The 22733-nt window shown below is 47.7% G+C and overlaps 1 protein-coding gene across 1 annotated transcript in view; it reads left to right on the top strand.

The window, feature by feature from the left end:
* IMPDH2 (inosine monophosphate dehydrogenase 2) overlaps nt 1-22733 on the top strand; it is a 336137-nt gene that overhangs the window by 255567 nt on the left and 57837 nt on the right. Inside the window, exon 13 of the mRNA XM_078661802.1 lies at nt 2562-2645. Within this exon, the coding sequence (XP_078517928.1) occupies nt 2562-2645 (84 nt within the window). The remainder of the gene's footprint in view (nt 1-2561; nt 2646-22733) is intronic.

The raw sequence follows: 22733 nt of genomic DNA, 5'->3' as shown, positions 1-22733 counted from the left end.
CTTCTCTCCGGATTTCCATGACTGCCTGGTTTTTAGTCCCCTATGGTGGATTTGGATTTTCGTGCAACGGTGATGTCATTTTGTTTTCCTGATTACCTCTTTGGGCTCAAAAGATTTTTACCCAGACAGACTGTAGGGCTGTTTAGCCAGGTTGTTCCTTCCTTTGATGCAGCTGGGTCAGCTGTTTGTGGTTCTTTTTTAACTCTGCCTATGAGCTTGTCTCAAGAGGTGTCCTTTGTTTTTTTCCCAGACAGACTGTGCAGCTTTTCGCCATCTTGCCCTTTTCTTGTTGCAGCTGGTCAGCTGTTTCTGCATTTCTTTTTAGTCCTCTGTCTAAGAGCTCAGCTCAGAGGTGTCCCTTGCTTTTATAGGGATGTGCCATACTCTATGTAGGGTACTTGTTGGCTATTGTGTAGCTGCTCTCCCTGGCATCTGACGTTTCAACTGCTCCTGCTGAGTCTTATTCGGCTACTTCTCTTTTGTCAACACTCTTCCTGCTGTTGTAGGACATCCCCTCTAGTGAGACCCGTGGGGTTGGTGGTGTTCTCTCCTGGGGGTTTTGTATTGTAGTCTACGGTTGGTCCTTCTCTGTGGAGACACTGTGTGTACACACAAGTTATGTTCGCTGTCGCAGAGTGCCGGCGGTGTACCTTCCGCCCCGGTCTTGGCTGCGTTCTACTCTTTTTAGTGTGGGGAAGTGCTTACGTCTTCTCTCATGGCTCAGGCCCTGTATGGCTTTTGCCTATGGGCAGTGGAGTTTCCACTGGCTACATTTCTGCTGCGTGTTAACTTACAATCTATTTTTTGTGCACTTCCCTGGAAGGGACTCCGGTCCCTTTGCTTCTTACGCGCAGGGGTTCAGGTCCTTACGTTCCTGGCCTCTGCGGATGTTTTCTGATTCACTATGGCCTAGTGGGCCAGGGCTGTCACTCTGTTTCCACGGCTCTGTGTTACGCTCCAAGTATTTCACTGGTTGTGAGTGGTCAATCATAACTAGTGGCACTATTACTTTCTTTTATTTAGGTTACGGTGCAAGTATTCTACTTCAGGATACTCGTCATTGTACAGTGTCTGAATGGGACTGTTTCTACCCTTTTCTGACAGAGCTCTGTGTTTTTCACACTCCTTCCTTGGGAGTGTGGTTGTCCGTGTCCCTGCCCGTCTCACTGGGGGCCACGGTTCTGTCCCCGTCAGGGGGGATGTTGTCGCTTTCTGGTTTTTTGGATACTGTTGTGTCCTTCTTTTGCTATAGTTATAGAGATAGAGAGATAGAGAGATAGATATAGAGAGAGAGAGACACCGACACACAATGATTTGGTGATGCACCCACCTCGCTTTGCCGCCACATGCGTGCTGTTGGTAATCCCATTCCTTGGGTTTTTCTTGAGCTGTGGTGTGATTCTCATGGTACACTCTTGTCTCCGTCTGTGTACCCTTCATCCACATACCTGTATCTCCTGGTAGTCATGACTCCGTTTCTTTGCATGGTGATATCTGTCCCCTCCTATTTCACTTTTGGGCTAAATGCTCAGTGGGTATGCTTGGACGATGGCATACTAACTTCTCCTTTTTCTGGGACTCAGTCTCTGGCTGATCCAGGGGATCTGGTGCTCAGTTACCGTCTTTTTGCAGAAGTTAATGAACTTTGTTCCATTCTGCAACTTCCTTCCTGGTGTCTCTTTTCGTCCCTGTCTGGACGAGGGAGTTCTCGGAGCACCCTCTGACAGATTTTGGTGCCTTTGCCTCCCCTTGTTCGTGCTCCCTTCCAGGACTTCATAGGTCTGATGTCAGCCGTGCTGGCACTGCTGTTCCCACAGTGCTTAGTCACTGTTTTTGGCTGATAAGTTCTCTGGAACTTGGTGGGTTTCAGTCTCAGACCCTCCTCCAATGGGGTATGGCATCTATTCTAAGTTAAGGGATCTGCGGCTAGATGTCTCTATCAGATGAACGAGGTACCTACCTTCGGTAACAATGTATCTGGTAGACAGTCTAGCCATTGATTCCTTAACGACCCCCCACCCCCTTTCTTTGGGATCTCCTTGTCTATGCTACAGTCGATTGGTTTGAGATTCTATTTGACTACGCTACAGTTCATAGGTCACTGTGGGGGGTGGGGAGTGGGGGTGGTGACGTTCTATGTGGTTGTTGCCTTCTGATCACTTGCCGTCCGTCATGTGGTTCCAGTCTTGTGGTCCTTTACAATTACATCCTGTGGTTAGTCTGTTTTTCATACAGTTCCATCCTGTGGTTGCAAACTGTCTTTCGTCATGCCTTTTTTTCCACTGCTGTTGCCTCTTAGTTTCTTCTAAGTTAATGAATCTGTGGCTAGACTCTCTACCAGATACATTGTTACCGAAAGTGAGTAACTCGTTCTTCATGTATACATGCTGCTTAAAACAAAAAAGCCTGTGGGGATTGCAGTTGATGTTATCTGCTCTGTCTGTTCCTGGAATGGCGTACTTTGTTTAGATGAGTTTAAACTTTTTACTTGGAGTCACTTTAGTGCCCATATTGGAGTGTAGGACCTGTCCTTCAACTGAAATTTTCTTTTGGATTCTCAGAGCAATGATGTATTCTGGAGAGTTAAAGTTTGAGAAGAGAACCATGTCTGCACAGGTTGAAGGAGGCGTACATGGACTTCACTCGTAAGTTTTCATGATCTTTTAATGCTAGTGTTCCACATTTATCAAGATGTTATTTTATCTTTAACAGTTTGTGACTTTTTAATTGATAAGATATTTTATTCATTCATAGAAATGTATGTTCGAGGCTGTAGATCCTATGCTGTGCATAGATCGCCATCTAGTGTTGGGTCTGGATGATTGCACTTTATTTTTCTTCGAGAAGTAGTTTCCAGTCACGAGGTAGGTGACTTCTCCTTTCAGTGATAGTGCGCATAGGCATCGGCTCCATTGTTAGATTGTTTTTTTCCACCATCGGGTTTGGATGTGAATTGTTGCGGTCTTGTTCGGGACCGCTCTTCGGGCCCCGTTCGACATGCAATCCAATACCCTCGACTGTATTGTTTATCAATCGCATTTCTCATACTCTGCGTATTGACGCTTAAAAACCTTAGATCGGAAGATTAGTGGAAGTCAGTTGGGCCTACCCGCACTGGGGTCGGTATCAGTCGATGGAACGGACTCCAAGCTCTGTCCAGGGGGTCGCGCTAAGTTCTCTTCCAGGGGATCCTCATCAATAGTCATAAGCATTAGAATATTCCCGCCCATGCGCGGGACCCCGGAAACAATATATTATATGTGCCCCACATATATATAGACATATATATATAAATATATATATATATATAAAAATAAGCAATTGCAGCCAAATAAAACAACAGAGCTGTAATATGCTGTGAAGAATTTCCACCATACAGTGTATTTTGCATTAGAAATATGAGAAACAACACCAATGCTTGTTTAGAAACTGTTTTAATGCTTAAAAAACAGTAGAAATTCTCATAACACACTGTAAACATATACAGCTCCCAGGCTGCATTGCAAATCCTGAAAAGCTAACCTGTAGCTGAATGCACTAAAACTGACGCTGTGCCTTTAAGGCACCTCTGCCCCTAGCTTCCCATCATGCCTCAGGGGTTACAGTTAGGTCAGTTGTTCTTTCCGGCTCCTTCAGGAAGGACCCTGGATACTCAGCTCCACTTTTTTCTGCCTTTTTCAGTCAGAAAATCTTCAAAAGAACAATTTTTTGATTTACTTTGACTTTTCACATCAGAGTCAAGTAAATAACTGCTTAGCAGTCAATTTTTTGTGAGGTTTTCCTTTCAGGATGCCCTCATTATTTGATGATTGCCCTTCTTGTGGCCACAAGAAGGCAAAAACGGACTCTCATGAGGTCTGTATTTTATGCTTGCCAGAGGATCATGATCCTAAAGACTGTTCCCATTGTAAAAATCTGTCTGATGGAACTCTTAAAGACAGAGAGAGGAACAGGCTCTATGGTCTGGCCCAGAGATCCATGAGAGGAAGATCTACAGAGAGGAAGAGTTCAAAGAGACCCAGAACTCCCTCCAAAGGCAAGTCAGAGCGTCCATCAACCTCAGCACCGGGCTCGGCGCTGAAAAAACGACATCTGATGGACAGTTCGAGAGAAAAAGCTCCGTCGACGTCGAGATCGGCGTCGATGAGGAAATCGTCGTCGAAAAGAAGTTCGCCGACGTCGAAGAAAGCTCCGCCGTCGTCAACTAGGCGAAGTTCGGCGTCGAGAAGCCACGAGATCGCCGTCGACGAGAAGATCGACTTCAAGACATAAGTCAACTCCTCCGCCGTCAACCAGGCGATGGTCGGCGTCGAGAGACAGATCACACTCGCCGTCGTCTCGACGTCGACAGGCTTCGAAGAGTGTGACACCTCCGCCGACGTCTCCACGGAGGCGTTCGGCGTCGAGGAGCAAGAGCCCCCTCGGACGAGCGTCGTCGAGGAAGGGATCATCGAAGGCACATCGGCGCTCGACGTCGAGGATGTCCGATCCTCCGCCGTCGCCACATGCCAGGTCGACATCAAGGGCATCGTCGACGACAGGACATTGTCGATTGCCATCTCCGTCGCCGACCGACCAACGTCGGTCGACGTCGAGAGCTCCGTCGACGGCAGGGCAACGCCGTTCGACGTCGAGACCTTCGTCGGCGGCAGGGCAACGCCGTTCGACGTCGAGGGAGAAGACTCCGCCGTCGGCTCATCATCGCCGAGGGACCACAGGTCAACGTCGAAGCATTCAACGCCGAAGGTTATCACTCCGTCGACGCCGCAGAGGCGTTCGACGTCGAGAGAAAGGCTTTTGAGACGTCCTCCAACACCGGTGAGACGGAGATCTCCTTCGGGGCCTTCGACAGTCCTAGTGACACAATCTGCTTCGCTCCATTCCTCCTCAAGTGCCTCGGGTTCAACGGGGTCATCTTCTAGGAGTAGGAGTCCGGTACAAAAGAGTCCCCAGCGGGGGTACACTTCACATATAAGACTCTCGCCAAGATGGTATGCTCCTTTGAGTAATTGGAAGGATTCTAAGGCACCAGAAAGACTTCAAAGGTACTTGAGTCCAGTCCACAGGTCCCCTCTTCAGCAAGCAGAAGAGGCAGATGGGCAGAGTTCTGCCATGCACCGATCACGCTCACGAGAGAGAGGAGCGGACAGGTCGCATGACCCTAGGGTCTCCCGATCTCCAAGGAGGGAGCAACCCAAATCTCGAACACCGAGAAAGGAGGTACGGACTGAGAGATCGAGATCTCCAGTACATCAGAGGGTATCACGTTCTCCTCGAAGGGAGGAACGACCTAGGAGATCACCGGTGAGGAAGGAGCATTTTCACCACAGGAGAAGAAGAACTCCATCATCCTCCTCTCCATCTTCACCTAGATCTTCTAAAGGGGATTACTCTCCAACGCTGGCAGACAGCCCTCGCTCAAGAGCTTCCCCTCTTGACGACGTCAACCCGTATCTGGACGTCTTACAAAGGGGTGCTCACAAGCTGAATATAGAGATGACCACTCCAGAGGTGTCCACTACTGTGATTTTTGAGACCCTTCATCACAAATAATATACACGGCCGTTGCTCCCATTAGTTCCAGGAATAATGGACCCAATCAAAGAGGTTTTCCTCACGCCAGCAACGATCAGGGCAGTACCGGCACGTATCCAGAAAAAATATAGGCCGGCCGACTCAGATCCTATCTTTGTTAAAGGTGAGCCTGCGGCGGACTCAGTTATTGTAGCCTCAGCTAGGAAGAATCACACAGTCGCTCCTTCTTCGTCAGTTCCTCCTGACACACAGCAAGACGCAAGATTCTTGGGGACGCAAGGTATGCAGCACAGCAGCTTCATCCCTGAAAGTCTCTAGTGCATCAGCCCTTCTGGGAAGGTACGATAGAGCCCTATGGGACTCCATGGAACGATTCAAAGGGAAATTGCCCAAGGAGGACCAGAAGGACTTTGAGGAGACAGTGACGGAGGGCTGTTTGGTGGCAAACCAAATGATTAGTTCATCAGCAGATAACGCCCTTCTAGCTGGACATAACTACTCGCATGGGATATGTGCGAGGAGATCCTCTTGGCTGCGTTTAACTGGGCTCAAACCAGATGCCCAGCAGCGCATCCTCAATCTACCTTTTTCCGGATCTTCACTCTTCGGGGAGCATGCCGATCAGGAAATGGCCCGTATGAAGACTGAGTTAGACACAGTAAAGGCAGTAGGTCTGGAAAAACAGAAAGCACCGTTCAAACGACGCTTCAAGACCAACAAGAACCGGGGAGGCCAACAGAGGGTTCAAACCCCTCAATGGTCTCAAAACAAGCCACAAGGAAAGCCGCAATACAGAGGAGGAAGGTCGAGCAGAGGCAGAGGCGGACATCATCAGTCCTCTACCACACCTAGAGGAGGCAAGGCCTGAGCAGTGGCTTCCTCTGACACCGTTACCCACTCCAGTGGGAGGAAGTGCTGCACAACATCTGGCAGAGTGGGTCAGCATCACGAAAGATCGGTGGGTGCTGAATATACTGCGCAATGGATATGCGCTACGTTTCAGGAAGAAACCACAACCGGCTCCTCCAAAAAAGTCTCGCTCGTACCAACTAGAGCTCCTCAAAAGGGAAGTGAGCGTCCTCTTAAAGAAAAACGCAATCGAAGAGGTACCCCTATCCCAAAGGGGGAAAGGAGTGTACTCAAGATATTTCCTTGTCCCCAAAAAAGACCAAGAAGGCAAATTCAGACCGATTTTGGATCTTCGACTCCTCAACAAAGTGGTGGTCAAAGAGAAGTTTCGCATGTTGGCACTCCACCAAATATGTCCTCATCTACAAATCGGAGATTGGATGTGTTCGGTGGATTTACAAGACGCGTACTTCCACATTCCTATTACACCAGGTCATCGAAAGTACTTGAGGTTCCTGGTAGGGTCCAAGCATTACCAGTTCAAAGTGCTTCCTTTCGGACTCAAATCCGCACCAAGGGTCTTCACCAAGTGCATGGCAGTGGTAGTGTGGTAAATAAATAAATAATACCTCTATTTTTGGATGAATAAATGAATAACAGATAGCTCAATAAATAAGAGTCAAGATTCGAGGTAGTAGGAGTTTTGCAGGTTTATTACAGCATAAAGGACAGGAACAGGACAACCTGCACAGGAATAGGATGGCAGGGCCCAGCAGCTGCTGGGGCTGGATCTGGGATGAGCGCGCTAACATTTAATAACAATACACGATCATATATACTAAAACAGTTGCATTACAATACATACGATAGGCGGAGCAGTGGGTGTGATCAATAGCAGTCGCGAAAGATAAGGGTGAAAGTAGGTGTAACAGAGGCGTATACATAGACATGTGATGCAAACGTAACGGAATATGTCATGAATGGGGCGGAAACATGGAGGGGGCTACCTAAGGAGCCGGGACCTCTGACCTAATGGTGCGCGCAAGCTGGCAATGACGTGTTACTAGAAGAAGCTGGGGGCTTCGAACTCTGTGCTAGGAGCAGAGACTGAAGTCTGGAGAGTCAGGGCGACATGTACCTAAGCAGTATCTAGTATCTGATGTTTAGAGAACATGTTGATAGAATCCAAAAGTTATCGGGGTAGAGGCTAACAGACTCTAAGACTGGAGCATGCATTATTCTACATGTAGTGCGTGATGAAGAATATTAAATGACCATTAAATGCAGTATTTCTCTTACATGGAGACGTAAAGGCTAGACAATGACGGAAACTATTGATGTGATTCAGTAGCTTTAGGAATGCAGAGAAGGAGGACTGAACTGATAACTGGAATCATAACATACTCTTGGCAGACTCAGAGGCAGAGCTAGGCTGAGCCGGGCACTGCGAGGCAGGAAGTAAGTGAAGGGTCGAGGATACAGGTGGGGGCTGTATCGCTCCTCAGCGAGGCTTCAGGAGACAGGAGCTGAATCTGGTGTCCAGGCCCTTTTGAGGCCTAGAAACGGGAACTTTACAATGAAATAACGTGCACACTGAGGAACGTGGCAACGTAACTTTACATAGGCCTGATATTCGTAATATTCACGAGAACTGGAAACTGACATACTAGAGGTGGACACAACTGTAATTGCGTCTTTAATCGAACATAGGGAATACATATGCATATTAATCATGCACAGATAACATATGATGGATGACGCGTAGGGACACAGAACATGGCAAAATTTACTTTTCCACATTCCCTCCTTGTCACTACGTTTCCATCAGGAAACATCAATATTCATGATACCATCTATCATTTCATACAGTATCATTTGCTCGTCTCGAATTTTCTGGGAACGTGTTTTAGAACGGGGCTTGGGACTAGGAATACAAGAGGTAGCACAAATGCCGCAAATCGCAGGGCCACATTGTATACAGAGGCAGCAGCTGAATATGATCGCTACTGCAATACCTAGAAAGGACAAGACTTTCCATCCCCAAGCGGAAATTATATTCCAGAACCAACCGGACCATGTCCAGGTGCCTGGGTCTTGGTGTAACAGATGGGCAATTTTATGGAGTCTGGTTATAGCTGAATAAACAGACGGCGCGTTATTTGGAATGAAAATGCAGCAACTAGATCCGATGACTCTACAGGCCCCGCCCCTATCGGCCAATATGACGTCAAGGACGAGACGATTCTGTAAAACGACAAATCTCATAGCAGATTGCTCTTCGGTTAAGTTACCTAGGGCAGAGGCAGTCTCATTTACTACAGCTTCAAGGGTTCTGGTTAACCTACGGATTAGCTTACTATTCTGGATAGGTCCTATAAAGAAGAAGAAACCTCTATTGAAATCTGTATACTGTTCTAGAGCAGTTTCAGTATAATCGACAATGGGGGACTCGATCTCCCTTTTATGTCTAATGTGTACTAGATGTGTGTTTCTATGATAATCAGATGGGGCTAGAAAAACTGGTGGCAGTAGGAAGGCAATGTAACAGGTTCCCTCCCAATCGAGGGGCAGACGAACATATGCAGTCTGACCACAAATAAAATAAGAATGGCGTGAAGCTTTGAAAATAGATTTCCCACTGTCACTATATTTGACAATAGTAGTACAATCGCTATGTCCTACATGTACGGAACCATTATTTCGGACACATAATTCGCCTTTGACTGGTAGTACTGAAATAGCAGGTAAGTCTGGAGTGGAATCAGACTGAACATTCAGGACCATGAAATTCGAAGAATAATTACCTAAATTGTAAACTTCGTTTTCTAGATCTAACCCTGTTCTGTGGGGAAGACCTTGCTTGTCTGGGAAACATGTACTATTAAGAAAAGACATATCTGTTGAGGATGACGTTAACGTGGACCATGCTCCACACGAACCATTATGTGAAAATGGATAAGGAAAGAGTGGCAGAACTCCCTTCGGTGTCTGGAAAGGGGGGAGTCGACCACACACCCAACAATTAGTGGCATTGCTGGTCTGGTGTGAATAATGTAACATGCGGATGAAAGAATTATTACGCATAGCGAGGCGGTAAGAGAGTTCATGAGGAGGTAGATCACTAAACGTGTGCTCTACTGTAGCATTGGAAGACTTATTTACATGAGAAACTGGAAAATACAGATAAAATGCATAACTGGTGCAGGAAATCATAATACTGAGAAATAATATGAAACATAGAAAAACGATACATCGGATTGAGTTTTGACTAACTCTCTCACTATGGGGGTCTATTTTATACATGTCAGAAACCGGTCTAACCGTTTCACCTAGGGGAGGACTTAGACAATTAAACTGGCTGACTTATTTTACTAGACCTTAACTTGAGTTTATACTCCTGTTGCGGAGTTTTCTCTAACAGGGAAGGGTTCGTAGCAATGTCTTTTGCGGGACAGTCCTTAAAATTCTCGGAAATGTTCTTTGAGATTGGTTTCAATCCATAAAATTTTTTAATATGCGAAAGATGCACCCAGCCTTTGCGTCCCTCCAACTTCACGGCTGTACGGGTGGCCAGGAGGACCTGTCGGGGCTCCTTCCAGCGAGGCTCCAGCGGACTTGAGCGGTCGAAATTTCGCACTAGGACCATGGATCCTGGAACGATTTCATGCGGTGCCACCTCGGTATTGTCTGGAAATGCGGCAGCAACCTGTGAACGACAAGAGTTGAGGGCAGACATCAAGGAAGCTAGGTAATCTGTCAGCATATTACTTGAAACATCGGTAATACTTCGAGGTCTAGGAGTACCCCACATGTTAGGGGGGGCGGCCGAATACGACCTCATACGGGGACAGACCTGATCTGGAATGTGCGACCATGCGCATGTAAAACAGAGCAACTGGCAGAGCTACTAGCCAGTCTACACCTTTCTCTTGACAAACTTTTGCAATACGGATTTTCAAAGTCTGATTATGTCTCTCTACGAGACCGGCTGCTTCTGGATGGCGTACACAATGGAACTTCCACTGGTATCCTAACAAAAGGGACACGTGCTTCATGAGTTCAGATGAGAATGGCTGGCCGTTGTCAGAATATACGACTCTAGGGAGTCCATAACGGGGGAAGAACTCACGAACCAACTGCTTGGCAGTGGTCGCGGCTGTGTAATCTGGAACTGGATATGCCTCCGTCCACCTGGACAAAGCGCATACAACTACAAGGACATACTTGAAACCTCGACATCGCTCCATCTGAATGTAATCCATCTGGAGGACTTCAAAAGGGTGGTCAGGAGGCTGGAATCCACCTTGTTCCACCGGGACACTTTTACCTGGATTGAACTGACAACATATCATACAGGTACGGACTTTCTGCTTGGCTGCAGCTCGCAAATGCTTGTTGAACCAAAGGTTCTGGATACTGTCTAACATGGCTTTTTCTCCTAAATGTGCTGGACTATGTGCGGTATTAATAATGACTTGAACCATAGAGTCGGGGAGAAACCATGTGGCTGTACCCTTCGTTAACCATCCTTGATCTGTTTGGACCCCTCCTTGTTCGGACCATTTCTTTATTTCCTCGGGAGTAGCATGTAACTGGATATCTATGACATCTTGAGTAGGGTCTTTAACTGTCATGCATGTAATCGGATCTGGAGTGTGCGTCTGTGTCGGATTCACTGGAATGTCTGGTGTCTGAGCTGTAAGCTTGGCTGTGCGATCTGCTAGATCATTACCCTGGGAAATAATGTCAGTAACTTTCGTATGTGCTTTGCACTTCATGATAGCAATGGATGTCGGTAAATGTATTGCATCTAACAGAGCTTGAATAAGGAGACCATGCTGAATCTTGGTTCCATGAGAAGTCATGAAACCTCTCTCTTGCCAGAGCACTCCAAAGTCGTGTACGACTCCAAATGCGTAACGTGAATCTGTGTAAATATTAACTTTCAGGTTCTTGGCGTGTATGCAGGCTTGAGTCAGAGCAACTAGCTCTGCTGCTTGAGCAGACAGGGTGTCAATACGGTGTGTTTCAATAACTTCAGTGTCAGTAGTCACTGCATACGCGGCTACTAGTTCTCCTGTACTAGTTCTCATGCATGAACCATCCACATAAAGTGTCAGGTCGGGATCTGGTAATGGAATATCTGTCAGATCTTGTCTTGGCTTGGTCATAATGTTAACTACTTCCACACAGTCGTGTGTGGCAGAATTCGAAGTAACTGATGGTAACAATGTAGCAGGATTTAGGACGTTGCAGCGTCTGATTTCTATGTGTGGCTGGAACAGTGTCAGTTCATAACCTGTTAAACGTGCAATTGTCAAGTGCTGAGTTTGTGTTCGGTTTAAAAGAACTTCCACGGAGTGTGGAACTTGTACTGTCAGGGAGTGTCCTAATACTATGGAATCACTTTGTCTGATAACTAGTGCTGTGGCTGCAACTGACTTGAGGCACGCAGGCAGAGCCTGGGCCACTGGATCTAATGTGCTCGAAAAATAAGCACAGGGCTTGTACTGTCCTGCTTGATCTTGTGTGAGGACTGATAATGCTGTACCTTCGCGTTCAGTGACGAAAAGTGTAAAAGGCTTACTGTAGTTCGGTGTTGCCAGAACTGGAGCTTGACATAGGGCTTTCTTTAACTCATTGAAACTAAGTGTATGTTCAGATGTCCAAGGGAGGACAGTCGATACGGCTGCCTCCTGTGTCGTTAACTGTATCAGTGGCTTGGCTAGAAATGCATACTGAGGAATCCATTGTCTGCAGTAAGAAGTGAGGCCAATAAAAGCACGTACCTCCTTCTGGGTCTTGGGCTGAGGAAGACTCGCTATTAACTGGATACGGTCTGGTGTCAACTGCCTACCCCTCTTGGACAGTAAGTGTCCTAAGTAGACCACTTGCTGGACACAGAATTGAAGCTTCGAAGGGGACACCTTGTGCCCCATCTCGGCTAGGAAATACAAGACTGTAAGGGATGCTCGTTCGCAAGCACATTCAGAACGGGCTGTGATCAGTAGATCATCGACATACTGGAGCAGGGCAGTGTCAGCTGGCATGTGAATGTTATCTAGTTGTCTCTTGAGTGCTTGACTGTAAATACTAGGACTTTCTGTGAAACCCTGAGGAGCTCGTGTGAACATATAGCTCCTTCCATTTAAACAAAATCCGAAAAGAAACTGGCTGTCTGGATGAATGGGGACACTGAAAAACGCGTTCTTGAGGTCTATGACAGTGAAAAATGTGGCTTCGGAATCAATGGCTGTCAATAGGGAAGAGATATCTGGGACAACTGGATACTGGGGAATAATACATTTATTAAGTTCTCGGAGATCAATCACTAAACGATATACTGGAGGTGCATTTGGGTCAGTACGTTTCATGACAGGAATGATCGGAGAATTACATACATTGGAGTCAGTTTCTACAACTACTCCTTGAGCGATGAGCTCGTCAATAATTTTGGATAAGGCTGCTACAGCCTCAGGTGGCAATCTATACTGCCTGATTCGTGGTAACACTACACCTGGCTTGAGAGTCACACGATGGGGTGTGATTTGCATAAAGCCAACATCAGTTGGACCTTGCGCCCATAGATGCTGCGGAACATTGGACAATCTGGGATCAAAATCTCGTAATACATAGTGACCCTTGAAGTCACGTAGGAACAATCGTATTCCCTCTGGGGAACAGCATATAACTGCACCTAATTCTTTCAGTGTTTTAATGCCCAACAGATTTTCTGGACATGACTTAGTAAGTAACAGATCAGTAGTGCGGGACAATGGACCTACTTCTAGAGTAACTGGCTTTGATATTTCATTTACGATAGGTTTTCCTGAAAATCCAAGGGAAACATTTCTTGAGCCTGAGAGCGGAGCCCCTGGAACTTCGGCGTGACTTATAGTGGTCCTACTTGCCCCTGTATCAATCAAAAACTTTGTCTTTCCCTAATACTTGACTATGAACATAGGGACCTTCTTGATCTACAGGTATCTCGATGAGAGGCAATCCTACCTCCCTCTCTAGGCTGTTTCATGAATACGGTTGATACTCTGGATACTCAGACTGTGCATACTGGTACATCTGCTGTGTAACATGCTGTGTTGCAGCGATAGGCTGCGGTGCTGTAACTGTCTGTGGTGCATTCTGTGGCTGAGAAGTCTGTGAAACTTGTTCTTGTCTCGGCGGACGTGGTCTTTCTTTAGTCTTACCGGTAGCTATGTTGTGTTTCAGAACTGCACACTCGTTTATAAAATGACCTGGCTGTTTACAATAATTGCAGTTCCCTTTAACGGGAGCTGCAGGATGACTGGCTTGATTTGGTCCCCTCTTCTGACTATCTTGAGGAACAGATTGTGCAACTAGTACTTTCATTTTCGTGTCTTTCATACGTTTTCTCTCATGTTCTTGCTCTTCTCTGATTCTATTCTGGTGATATTGAAGCATCTGTAACATCTGGGACGGGGTATTAGCTTGCCAGGTACTTTCGACTTTCAGAACTCGGTTTTTAATTTGTGGGCTTGAATTCTCGACTAATTTAGTAACAAAAAGATGAGGGTATGACTCACTACTTGTCTTGAGGCCACTGTTGATGCTAAAACATTTCTCAAATCTAGAATAATAATCACTAATATCTTCGTCTTGTTTCTGTTTACAGGCTGAGATTGCATCCCAGTCTTCCTTTCTAGTTGTCAATAATCTGGGTAAAACTTGTATTAATAATTCTGGTAATTCTTTACATTTATCTCCAAGACCGGTACCTGGTACTCGTGCCTTGTCTTCAGCTTCTAGAACTGCCCAATCTATCTTTTTCTCTCCCACCTCCCATTCTTTTTCTTTGAGTTTCTCATATACCCCTGCGGGCAACAGGACTTTTAACATTTTAATGATATCTGGATACGTGTATTCTCCCATACGGAGCATGTCTTTTAATTCTCGGTGGAACCCTGCTGGATCTTTATCATGACAGGGAATTAACTTTTTCATCTCTAAGAGTTCCATCTTTGTGATAGGGGTGTAAACAAACACTCGTTGCATTTCACCACCGTCTGTCTTAACTGGATGCACTTCTCGTAACGGATTCTGTCTGTCTATGTAAAAGGGTTTACTTTCTGGGGGTGAGGCATGAACAAACTGAGGGTTCAGAAACGTTCTATATTTGTGGCGCTGTTCTAAAATGACACTAATCAAATCAGTACCTAAACCTTTCCATTTGTACTGGAGTAACTCGTTCAGGACATCGTGTAACGGACCTGGATCAGAATGTTGACCCTCATACAATGTAATGAGGTGCTGGATCATATACATACCCGCCAGTCGCTGCTCGGCTGGGGGCATTTTCAGAAACATTTGTGCCACTATTTCGTCTGGAAAAGTGGTAGAATCAGTAGTCCATCGGACTGCTGATCGGACTAGTTCTTGTTCATGCATGGTACTTAACTCGCTATAACCGATTCGTGATTTCAGAATGTGATCGGTAGCTTGAAATACTTGTTCTAGAGAACCTTGTTCTGGTGCTGGATGATGAAAAATTGACTTGTGTTCTAGGCGCAAATGGCGATCTGGAAATCTAGATTTTCCTACATACGCTATTCTGTCGGGATTCTCGTCCTCTACCTCTTCCGCAGAGTCATTTTCTTTTTCGCTTACTTGTGCTTCTTTACGTTGTTCGTGTATCCTTATTATTTCTTTACGAATCTTCTTGTACATACTCTCTATACTACCGATAGTCTTGTGCTTACCCTCGGCTATATTATCACTCCACCTTGTCAGGACTTTCATTTCGGCTCGATCTTTGGTCGGATAATCTTGTTCCCTTATTAGACAATTAATCAGAAACTTTAATATCATGAGCTGGACTTCAACTTTTCTTTGGCACATGACGTCACTAATAATTTCTGGATCATTCCCTGTACGGATGAAACGATATATTCTGTCTAGATCTTCTTTCATATCTGGTAGGGTAACTAGATACTCGGTCACCTTTCTTACGCGTAATGAATATAAAACCATACTATCCTCGCCTGGGACTGGATCATAGCCACATTCATTAAGGGCTTTTCTTATTTCTGCAACAGACTGATATCTGGGCGTACGCTGTGACGCTTGTGCATGTAATTCGGCTAACGTTAAACGCTTGTGTGGCGGCGGGGTTTGAGGAGTACCTCCCCCTGCGGCCCCTAAACTAGAGTCGTCTACTGATGCTCTTCGTCCTGGCAGAGTGGGAAATGGAAATGCAGGCTGGACTTGTATAGCGGGCTGGACCGGGGGTACCGTAACAGGTACTCCGGTGTCTGGAGGAGCGGGAAGTGCCTGATTTACAGGGACTGGCGGAGTAGGAACAGGATTTGCATATTCTGGGACTGTGTCGTCCAAATAGGACGAAATAAAAATATCAGCTGCGGTCGGTTTGTGACGTAGCTTGGTCGGAACTAGTGGTGGCGGGAAATTACTGGATGCCTCCGGGGTTGCTTTTGGCAAGCCCTCGGCAAGAAGAGGATACATACCCTTAATAAGAGCATGCCTCTGTCTGTCTGACTGTTCGGTTTTGACTCGTTCACCAATCTCGATTAATTCCCTTTCTTGGGCTCGTTCTAGGGATTCTCTACTTAATTCTGACTTTCTGATTTCTTTCTCGGTTCTTTTATGAGATTCTTTGCGCCATAACTCGATGGCATCTTTCTGTGACTGTCTGGCTTTCTTTTTCCATAATGCTTCTTCTACTCTCATGATGCACTCGGCATCCCATGTGCCTGATACAGGCCATCTATACTTTTCCTCTAACTGTTTGGTATACTCTACCCATAAATCTAGATATAATATGGCACTTATGCCATGCTTCTGATACATGAAATGACCTGGACTGTCCCTAGGCGGGACAGGAACTGCTGCTTCTAGCAGACTTTTTCTGGTTTTTAACTGACGCAGTTTTGAAAAGAGTGGCATGACTGAACTATAATCTGGACACAATACAATACACAATAAACACGAGAATCACTTCGCACTCATACCACGACAGTAAAATACATGAAGAACATTATGAATAACAGTTCGAACAGAATACCACCTGGAATACGGAAAACAGAATACATGAATTTTCTCGAGAACAGAACTGACTAGAACAGAAACTAGATGCACTGCTGAAACAGTACGAAACTTACCGGTCTCATACAGAGACACGTCAGGACCCGCATCCACCGAAGTGGACACTTCGTTTGTGGGTCTGTGTACCACCAACCCACGGACCAGAGTCAATTAGATTGACCCTGTCTAGATACTACCCCAGCAACGGTACTCACCGGGCAGCACGAACGGAAGGCCTCGGACGGGACTGGACTGCCTCGACGCCGGACGGACGAACTTCGGGCTTCTGTTACGGGTGGGCCTCCGGATACCTCGGACCTTGGACTCTCGGCTTGGGCTCTGGTCGGGACTCGCCGCGTTCCTCCACCGCCTCGTCTGGATGCTGGACCGCCTCCTCCGTCTCCTCCGTGGGCCTGAGGGATACTTGAAGCAGAAATATCTGCACGTGCACGGTATGGTTCCGTCACGGCTGCAGAGGGTCAGGGGGTCGGCGTGGCTTCACCGACGCGTGGGGAAAGGGCAAGTCCCTATTCGGGCGCCATTATGTGGTAAATAAATAAATAATACCTCTATTTTTGGATGAATAAATGAATAACAGATAGCTCAATAAATAAGAGTCAAGATTCGAGGTAGTAGGAGTTTTGCAGGTTTATTACAGCATAAAGGACAGGAACAGGACAACCTGCACAGGAATAGGATGGCAGGGCCCAGCAGCTGCTGGGGCTGGATCTGGGATGAGCGCGCTAACATTTAATAACAATACACGATCATATATACTAAAACAGTTGCATTACAATACATACGATAGGCGGAGCAGTGGGTGTGATCAATAGCAGTCGCGAAAGATAAGGGTGAAAGTAGGTGTAACAGAGGCGAATACATAGACATGTGATGCAAACGTAACGGAATATGTCATGAATGGGGCGGAAACATGGAGGGGGCTACCTAAGGAGCCGGGACCTCTGACCTAATGGTGCGCGCAAGCTGGCAATGACGTGTTACTAGAAGAAGCTGGGGGCTTCGAACTCTGTGCTAGGAGCAGAGACTGAAGTCTGGAGAGTCAGGGCGACATGTACCTAAGCAGTATCTAGTATCTGATGTTTAGAGAACATGTTGATAGAATCCAAAAGTTATCGGGGTAGAGGCTAACAGACTCTAAGACTGGAGCATGCATTATTCTACATGTAGTGCGTGATGAAGAATATTAAATGACCATTAAATGCAGTATTTCTCTTACATGGAGACGTAAAGGCTAGACAATGACGGAAACTATTGATGTGATTCAGTAGCTTTAGGAATGCAGAGAAGGAGAACTGAACTGATAACTGGAATCATAACATACTCTTGGCAGACTCGGAGGCAGAGCTAGGCTGAGCCGGGCACTGCGAGGCAGGAAGTAAGTGAAGGGTCGAGGCTACAGGTGGGGGCTGTATCGCTCCTCAGCGAGGCTTCAGGAGACAGGAGCTGAATCTGGTGTCCAGGCCCTTTTGAGGCCTAGAAACGGGAACTTTACAATGAAATAACGTGCACACTGAGGAACGTGGCAACGTAACTTTACATAGGCCTGATATTCGTAATATTCACGAGAACTGGAAACTGACATACTAGAGGTGGACACAACTGTAATTGCGTCTTTAATCGAACATAGGGAATACATATGCATATTAATCATGCACAGATAACATATGATGGATGACGCGTAGGGACACAGAACATGGCAAAATGTACTTTTCCACAGTAGCGGCGTGTCTACACAATAAAGGTCTCTTTGTGTACCCATATCTAGACGACTGGCTCCTGAAGAGTCCGTCGCCTCGTCAAGCCACCAAAGACTGTCACCTGTGTCTCCAACAGCTACACAGGCTCGGCCTCCATGTGAACTCAGAAAAATCGATCCTGCAGCCCACGCAAACTATCCACTATCTGGGAGCAGTTCTAGACACAAAGTTAGGAAGAGCGTTTCCTTCGCAAGAGAGACTATCTTCCATGGGACAAAAATGCAAAAAGTTACTTCAGGTTCCTCGTCCAAAGGTGCGAGACGTAGCGTCTCTATTGGGCTCCATGGCGTCCTGCATCTTCCTAATACCGAACGCCAGGTTGAGGATGCGGCCTCTACAAGAGTCTGTGGAGGATCAGTGGGACCAAGCGACTGGAGATTGGGAGGATCGAATCATCCTGTCTCAAGCAGCACTGACCTCAATACAGTGGTGGACTCGCCCTCGGAATGTCCTGCATGGAGTCCCTTTTCAGCAACCTCTTCCTTCGCTGTCTGTGGTAACGGACGCATCTCTAGAAGGCTGGGGTGCTCACATGGGTCATCTTCAGATTCAGGGTCGCTGGTCGACCAACCTTCAGACATACCACATCAACATGCTGGAGCTTCGAGCAGTTCATCTGGCGCTCAAAGCGTTCTTTCCAGCAATAACAACGGACAAAGTCCTGGTTCAGACGGACAACACTACAACTATGTTCTATCTGAACAAGCAGGGAGGAACTCGATCTCGCCCTCTGTCTCTGGAGGCCCAGACAATCCGGCACTGGCTTCTGGCTCGGGGACTGTCGGTGGTGGCAGTGCACCTTCCAGGCGAGCTAAACACAAAAGCAGACGCACTCAGCAGGCACTTAGAAGATCAGCCAGACTGGGTGCTAAACGACGAAGTGGTCGAAGAACTCTTCCGTTGCTGGGGTCGTCCAGACATAGACTTATTTGCGGACGACGAAAACGCCAAATGCCACGCCTTCGCGTCCAGGTTCCACCGGCCAGGGACGCAAGGGAACGCTCTCCTGCTGGAGTGGACAGGAATGTTCGCTTATGCTTTTCCCCCTCTGGCACTGATTCCGAAGGTGGTGGCCAAGCTCATCAGATCGAGCATGGACATGATCCTAATTGCTCCGGATTGGCCACGACAATGGTGGTATCCAGATCTGTTACATCTGTCGCTGTGTCCACACAGACGTCTGCCGTGCAGGCCAGACCTGCTGAGCAAGATGAACGGGAGGATCCTGCATCCCAACCTCCCGTCGCTGAACCTGACTGCATGGCTCCTGAGGTCTTGCAATATAGACACTTAAATCTGCCTCCGGAATGTATGAATATTTTAAGAGAGGCAAAGAGACCTTCCACAAGGGTGTCTTATGCGTTCAAGTGGAAAAGATTTTTCATTTGGTGTAAGGTTCATGGTTTTGATCCCACCAAAGGACAAGAAGAGGTAGTCCTTCCATACCTCCTATACTTAGCGACATCAGGGTTGAAATACGCTTCTATTAGGGTTCATCTATCCGCCATAGTAGCGTACAGAAAATCACCTACACAAACATCGTTTTTTCAGGTCCCAGTGGTGAAGGATTTCCTTCAGGGATTAAAGAAGGTCTATCCCCCTGTGAGAAATCCTTCTCCTCCCTGGGAGTTGAACCTGGTTCTCTCCAGACTGATGTCTACACCGTTTGAGCCTATACACAAGGCCTCCTTGCAGCATCTCACTTGGAAGGCGGCCTTCTTGGTGGCAAAAACCTCTGCGCGCAGGGTTGGCGAGATACAAGCACTCTGCACCAAGGAACCTTACACTGTGTTTCACCACAACAGAGTGGTAATGAGGGCTCACCCATCTTTCCTTCCAAAGGTGGTATCGGATTTTCATATAAATCAAACGATTACCCTTCCTTCGTTCTTTCCTAACCCATCGACCCCAGCTGAGAAGTCGTTGCACTCGTTAGATCTTAAACGGGTGCTAAAGTTTTACCTAGAAAGAACGAAGGACACCAGAAAGACAGACCAACTCTTTGTCAATTATGGTGCAATGAGGACCGGGTTTGCAGCAGCCAAAAGATCCATCTCCAGATGGATTGTCTCTTGTATCAAACTAGCATACCAGCTGGCTGGCAAACCTTTGTTGCAATCACCCAAAGCTCATTCCACTAGAGGGAAAGCAGCCACAATAGCTTTTTTGCATGACATTCCTATGTCAGAAATATGCAAGGCTGCGACATGGAAATCAGTCCATACCTTTACAAGGCATTATTGCCTAGAGTCTGATTCCAGAGCGGATTCTCAAGTAGGGCAAGCCTCCTTGAGAAACCTTTTTGGGTAGAATAAGGCCTACTCTTGGGCCTACGGATATGAATGTTATCTGTTGATTCCTTTGCCCGCAGGGATGAGGTGAGGCTCGCTACTCTATTCTAATGCTTATGACTATTGATGAGGATCCCCTGGAAGAGAAGGATTAGTTACTTACCTGTAATCCTAGTTCTCTTCCAGGGGTATCCTCATCAAAGTCATAAGCAACCCTCCCGCCTCCCCGGGCAAAGGACTTTGTTTATTACATAGGAGATGTTTTTTAACCTGTTATTACCATGGTTTGGTTTTCAGTCTCCGAAAAGAACAACTGACCTAACTGTAACCCCTGAGGCATGATGGGAAGCTAGGGGCAGAGGTGCCTTAAAGGCACAGCGTCAGTTTTAGTGCATTCAGCTACAGGTTAGCTTTTCAGTCTTTTTAGACTGGGGATTTGCAATGCAGCCTGGGAGCTGTATATGTTTACAGTGTGTTATGAGAATTTCTACTGTTTTTTAAGCATTAAAACAGTTTTTAAACAAGCATTGGTGTTGTTTCTCATATTTCTAATGCAAAATACACTGTATGGTGGAAATTCTTCACAGCATATTACAGCTCTGTTGTTTTATTTGGCTGCAATTGCTTATTTTTATATATATATATATTTATATAGGATTTGCTGTTTTCTTTTCTTCTGGGGATTTGCTGTTTTCTTTTCTTCTGGGGATTTGCTGTTTTCTTTTCTTCTGGACGCCACGCCACTTACTTTGGGCTCTTGTCATCCAGCCTGCTGAGCCGCTGCTGCTCGCCGGACCCGCTGCGCGGGTCCCGCTTCGCGGCTTTAGCGGCTGTTGATTTGCTGTAAGGGGCATCACCTGGTGACCGGCGGGGCTGCGAGGGAACAGCGGGTGGACTCCACGGACCAGGAGTACCCGCGCGCCCGTTCCCAGCTGGGCTCCTCTCCCTGCCGGCACCGCCCCCATCACTGTTGTTGAAAAGGCTCCCTGCCCTCTCATCGGCGGATTTGCTGTTTTCTTTTCTTCTGGACGCCACGCCACTTACTTTGGGCTCTTGTCATCCAGCCTGCTGAGCCGCTGCTGCTCGCTGGACCCGCTGCGCGGGTCCCGCTTCGCGGCTTCAGCGGCTGTTGATTTGCTGTAAGGGGCATCACCTGGTGACCGGCGGGGCTGCGAGGGAACAGCGGGTGGACTCCACGGACCAGGAGTACCCGCGCGCCCGTTCCCAGCTGGGCTCCTCTCCCTGCCGGCACCGCCCCCATCACTGTTGTTGAAAAGGCTCCCTGCCCTCTCATCGGCGGATTTGCTGTTTTCTTTTCTTCTGGACGCCACGCCACTTACTTTGGGCTCTTGTCATCCAGCCTGCTGAGCCGCTGCTGCTCGCCGGACCCGCTGCGCGGGTCCCGCTTCGCGGCTTCAGCGGCTGTTGATTTGCTGTAAGGGGCATCACCTGGTGACCGGCGGGGCTGCGAGGGAACAGCGGGTGGACTCCACGGACCAGGAGTACCCGCGCGCCCGTTCCCAGCTGGGCTCCTCTCCCTGCCGGCACCGCCCCCATCACTGTTGTTGAAAAGGCTCCCTGCCCTCTCATCGGCGGATTTGCTGTTTTCTTTTCTTCTGGACGCCACGCCACTTACTTTGGGCTCTTGTCATCCAGCCTGCTGAGCCGCTGCTGCTCGCCGGACCCGCTGCGCGGGTCCCGCTTCGCGGCTTCAGCGGCTGTTGATTTGCTGTAAGGGGCATCACCTGGTGACCGGCGGGGCTGCGAGGGAACAGCGGGTGGACTCCACGGACCAGGAGTACCCGCGCGCCCGTTCCCAGCTGGGCTCCTCTCCCTGCCGGCACCGCCCCCATCACTGTTGTTGAAAAGGCTCCCTGCCCTCTCATCGGCGGATTTGCTGTTTTCTTTTCTTCTGGACGCCACGCCACTTACTTTGGGCTCTTGTCATCCAGCCTGCTGAGCCGCTGCTGCTCGCCGGACCCGCTGCGCGGGTCCCGCTTCGCGGCTTCAGCGGCTGTTGATTTGCTGTAAGGGGCATCACCTGGTGACCGGCGGGGCTGCGAGGGAACAGCGGGTGGACTCCACGGACCAGGAGTACCCGCGCGCCCGTTCCCAGCTGGGCTCCTCTCCCTGCCGGCAACGCCCCCTTGGTGTATCAAGCCTATCTACAAAGAGGAGTGGACATACCCGCAGCGCGGGAGTG

This window comes from Lissotriton helveticus, chromosome 9 (assembly GCF_964261635.1).
Source record: "Lissotriton helveticus chromosome 9, aLisHel1.1, whole genome shotgun sequence".
NCBI lineage: Eukaryota > Metazoa > Chordata > Amphibia > Caudata > Salamandridae > Lissotriton > Lissotriton helveticus.
This window is presented reverse-complemented; position numbering and strand designations above follow the sequence as displayed.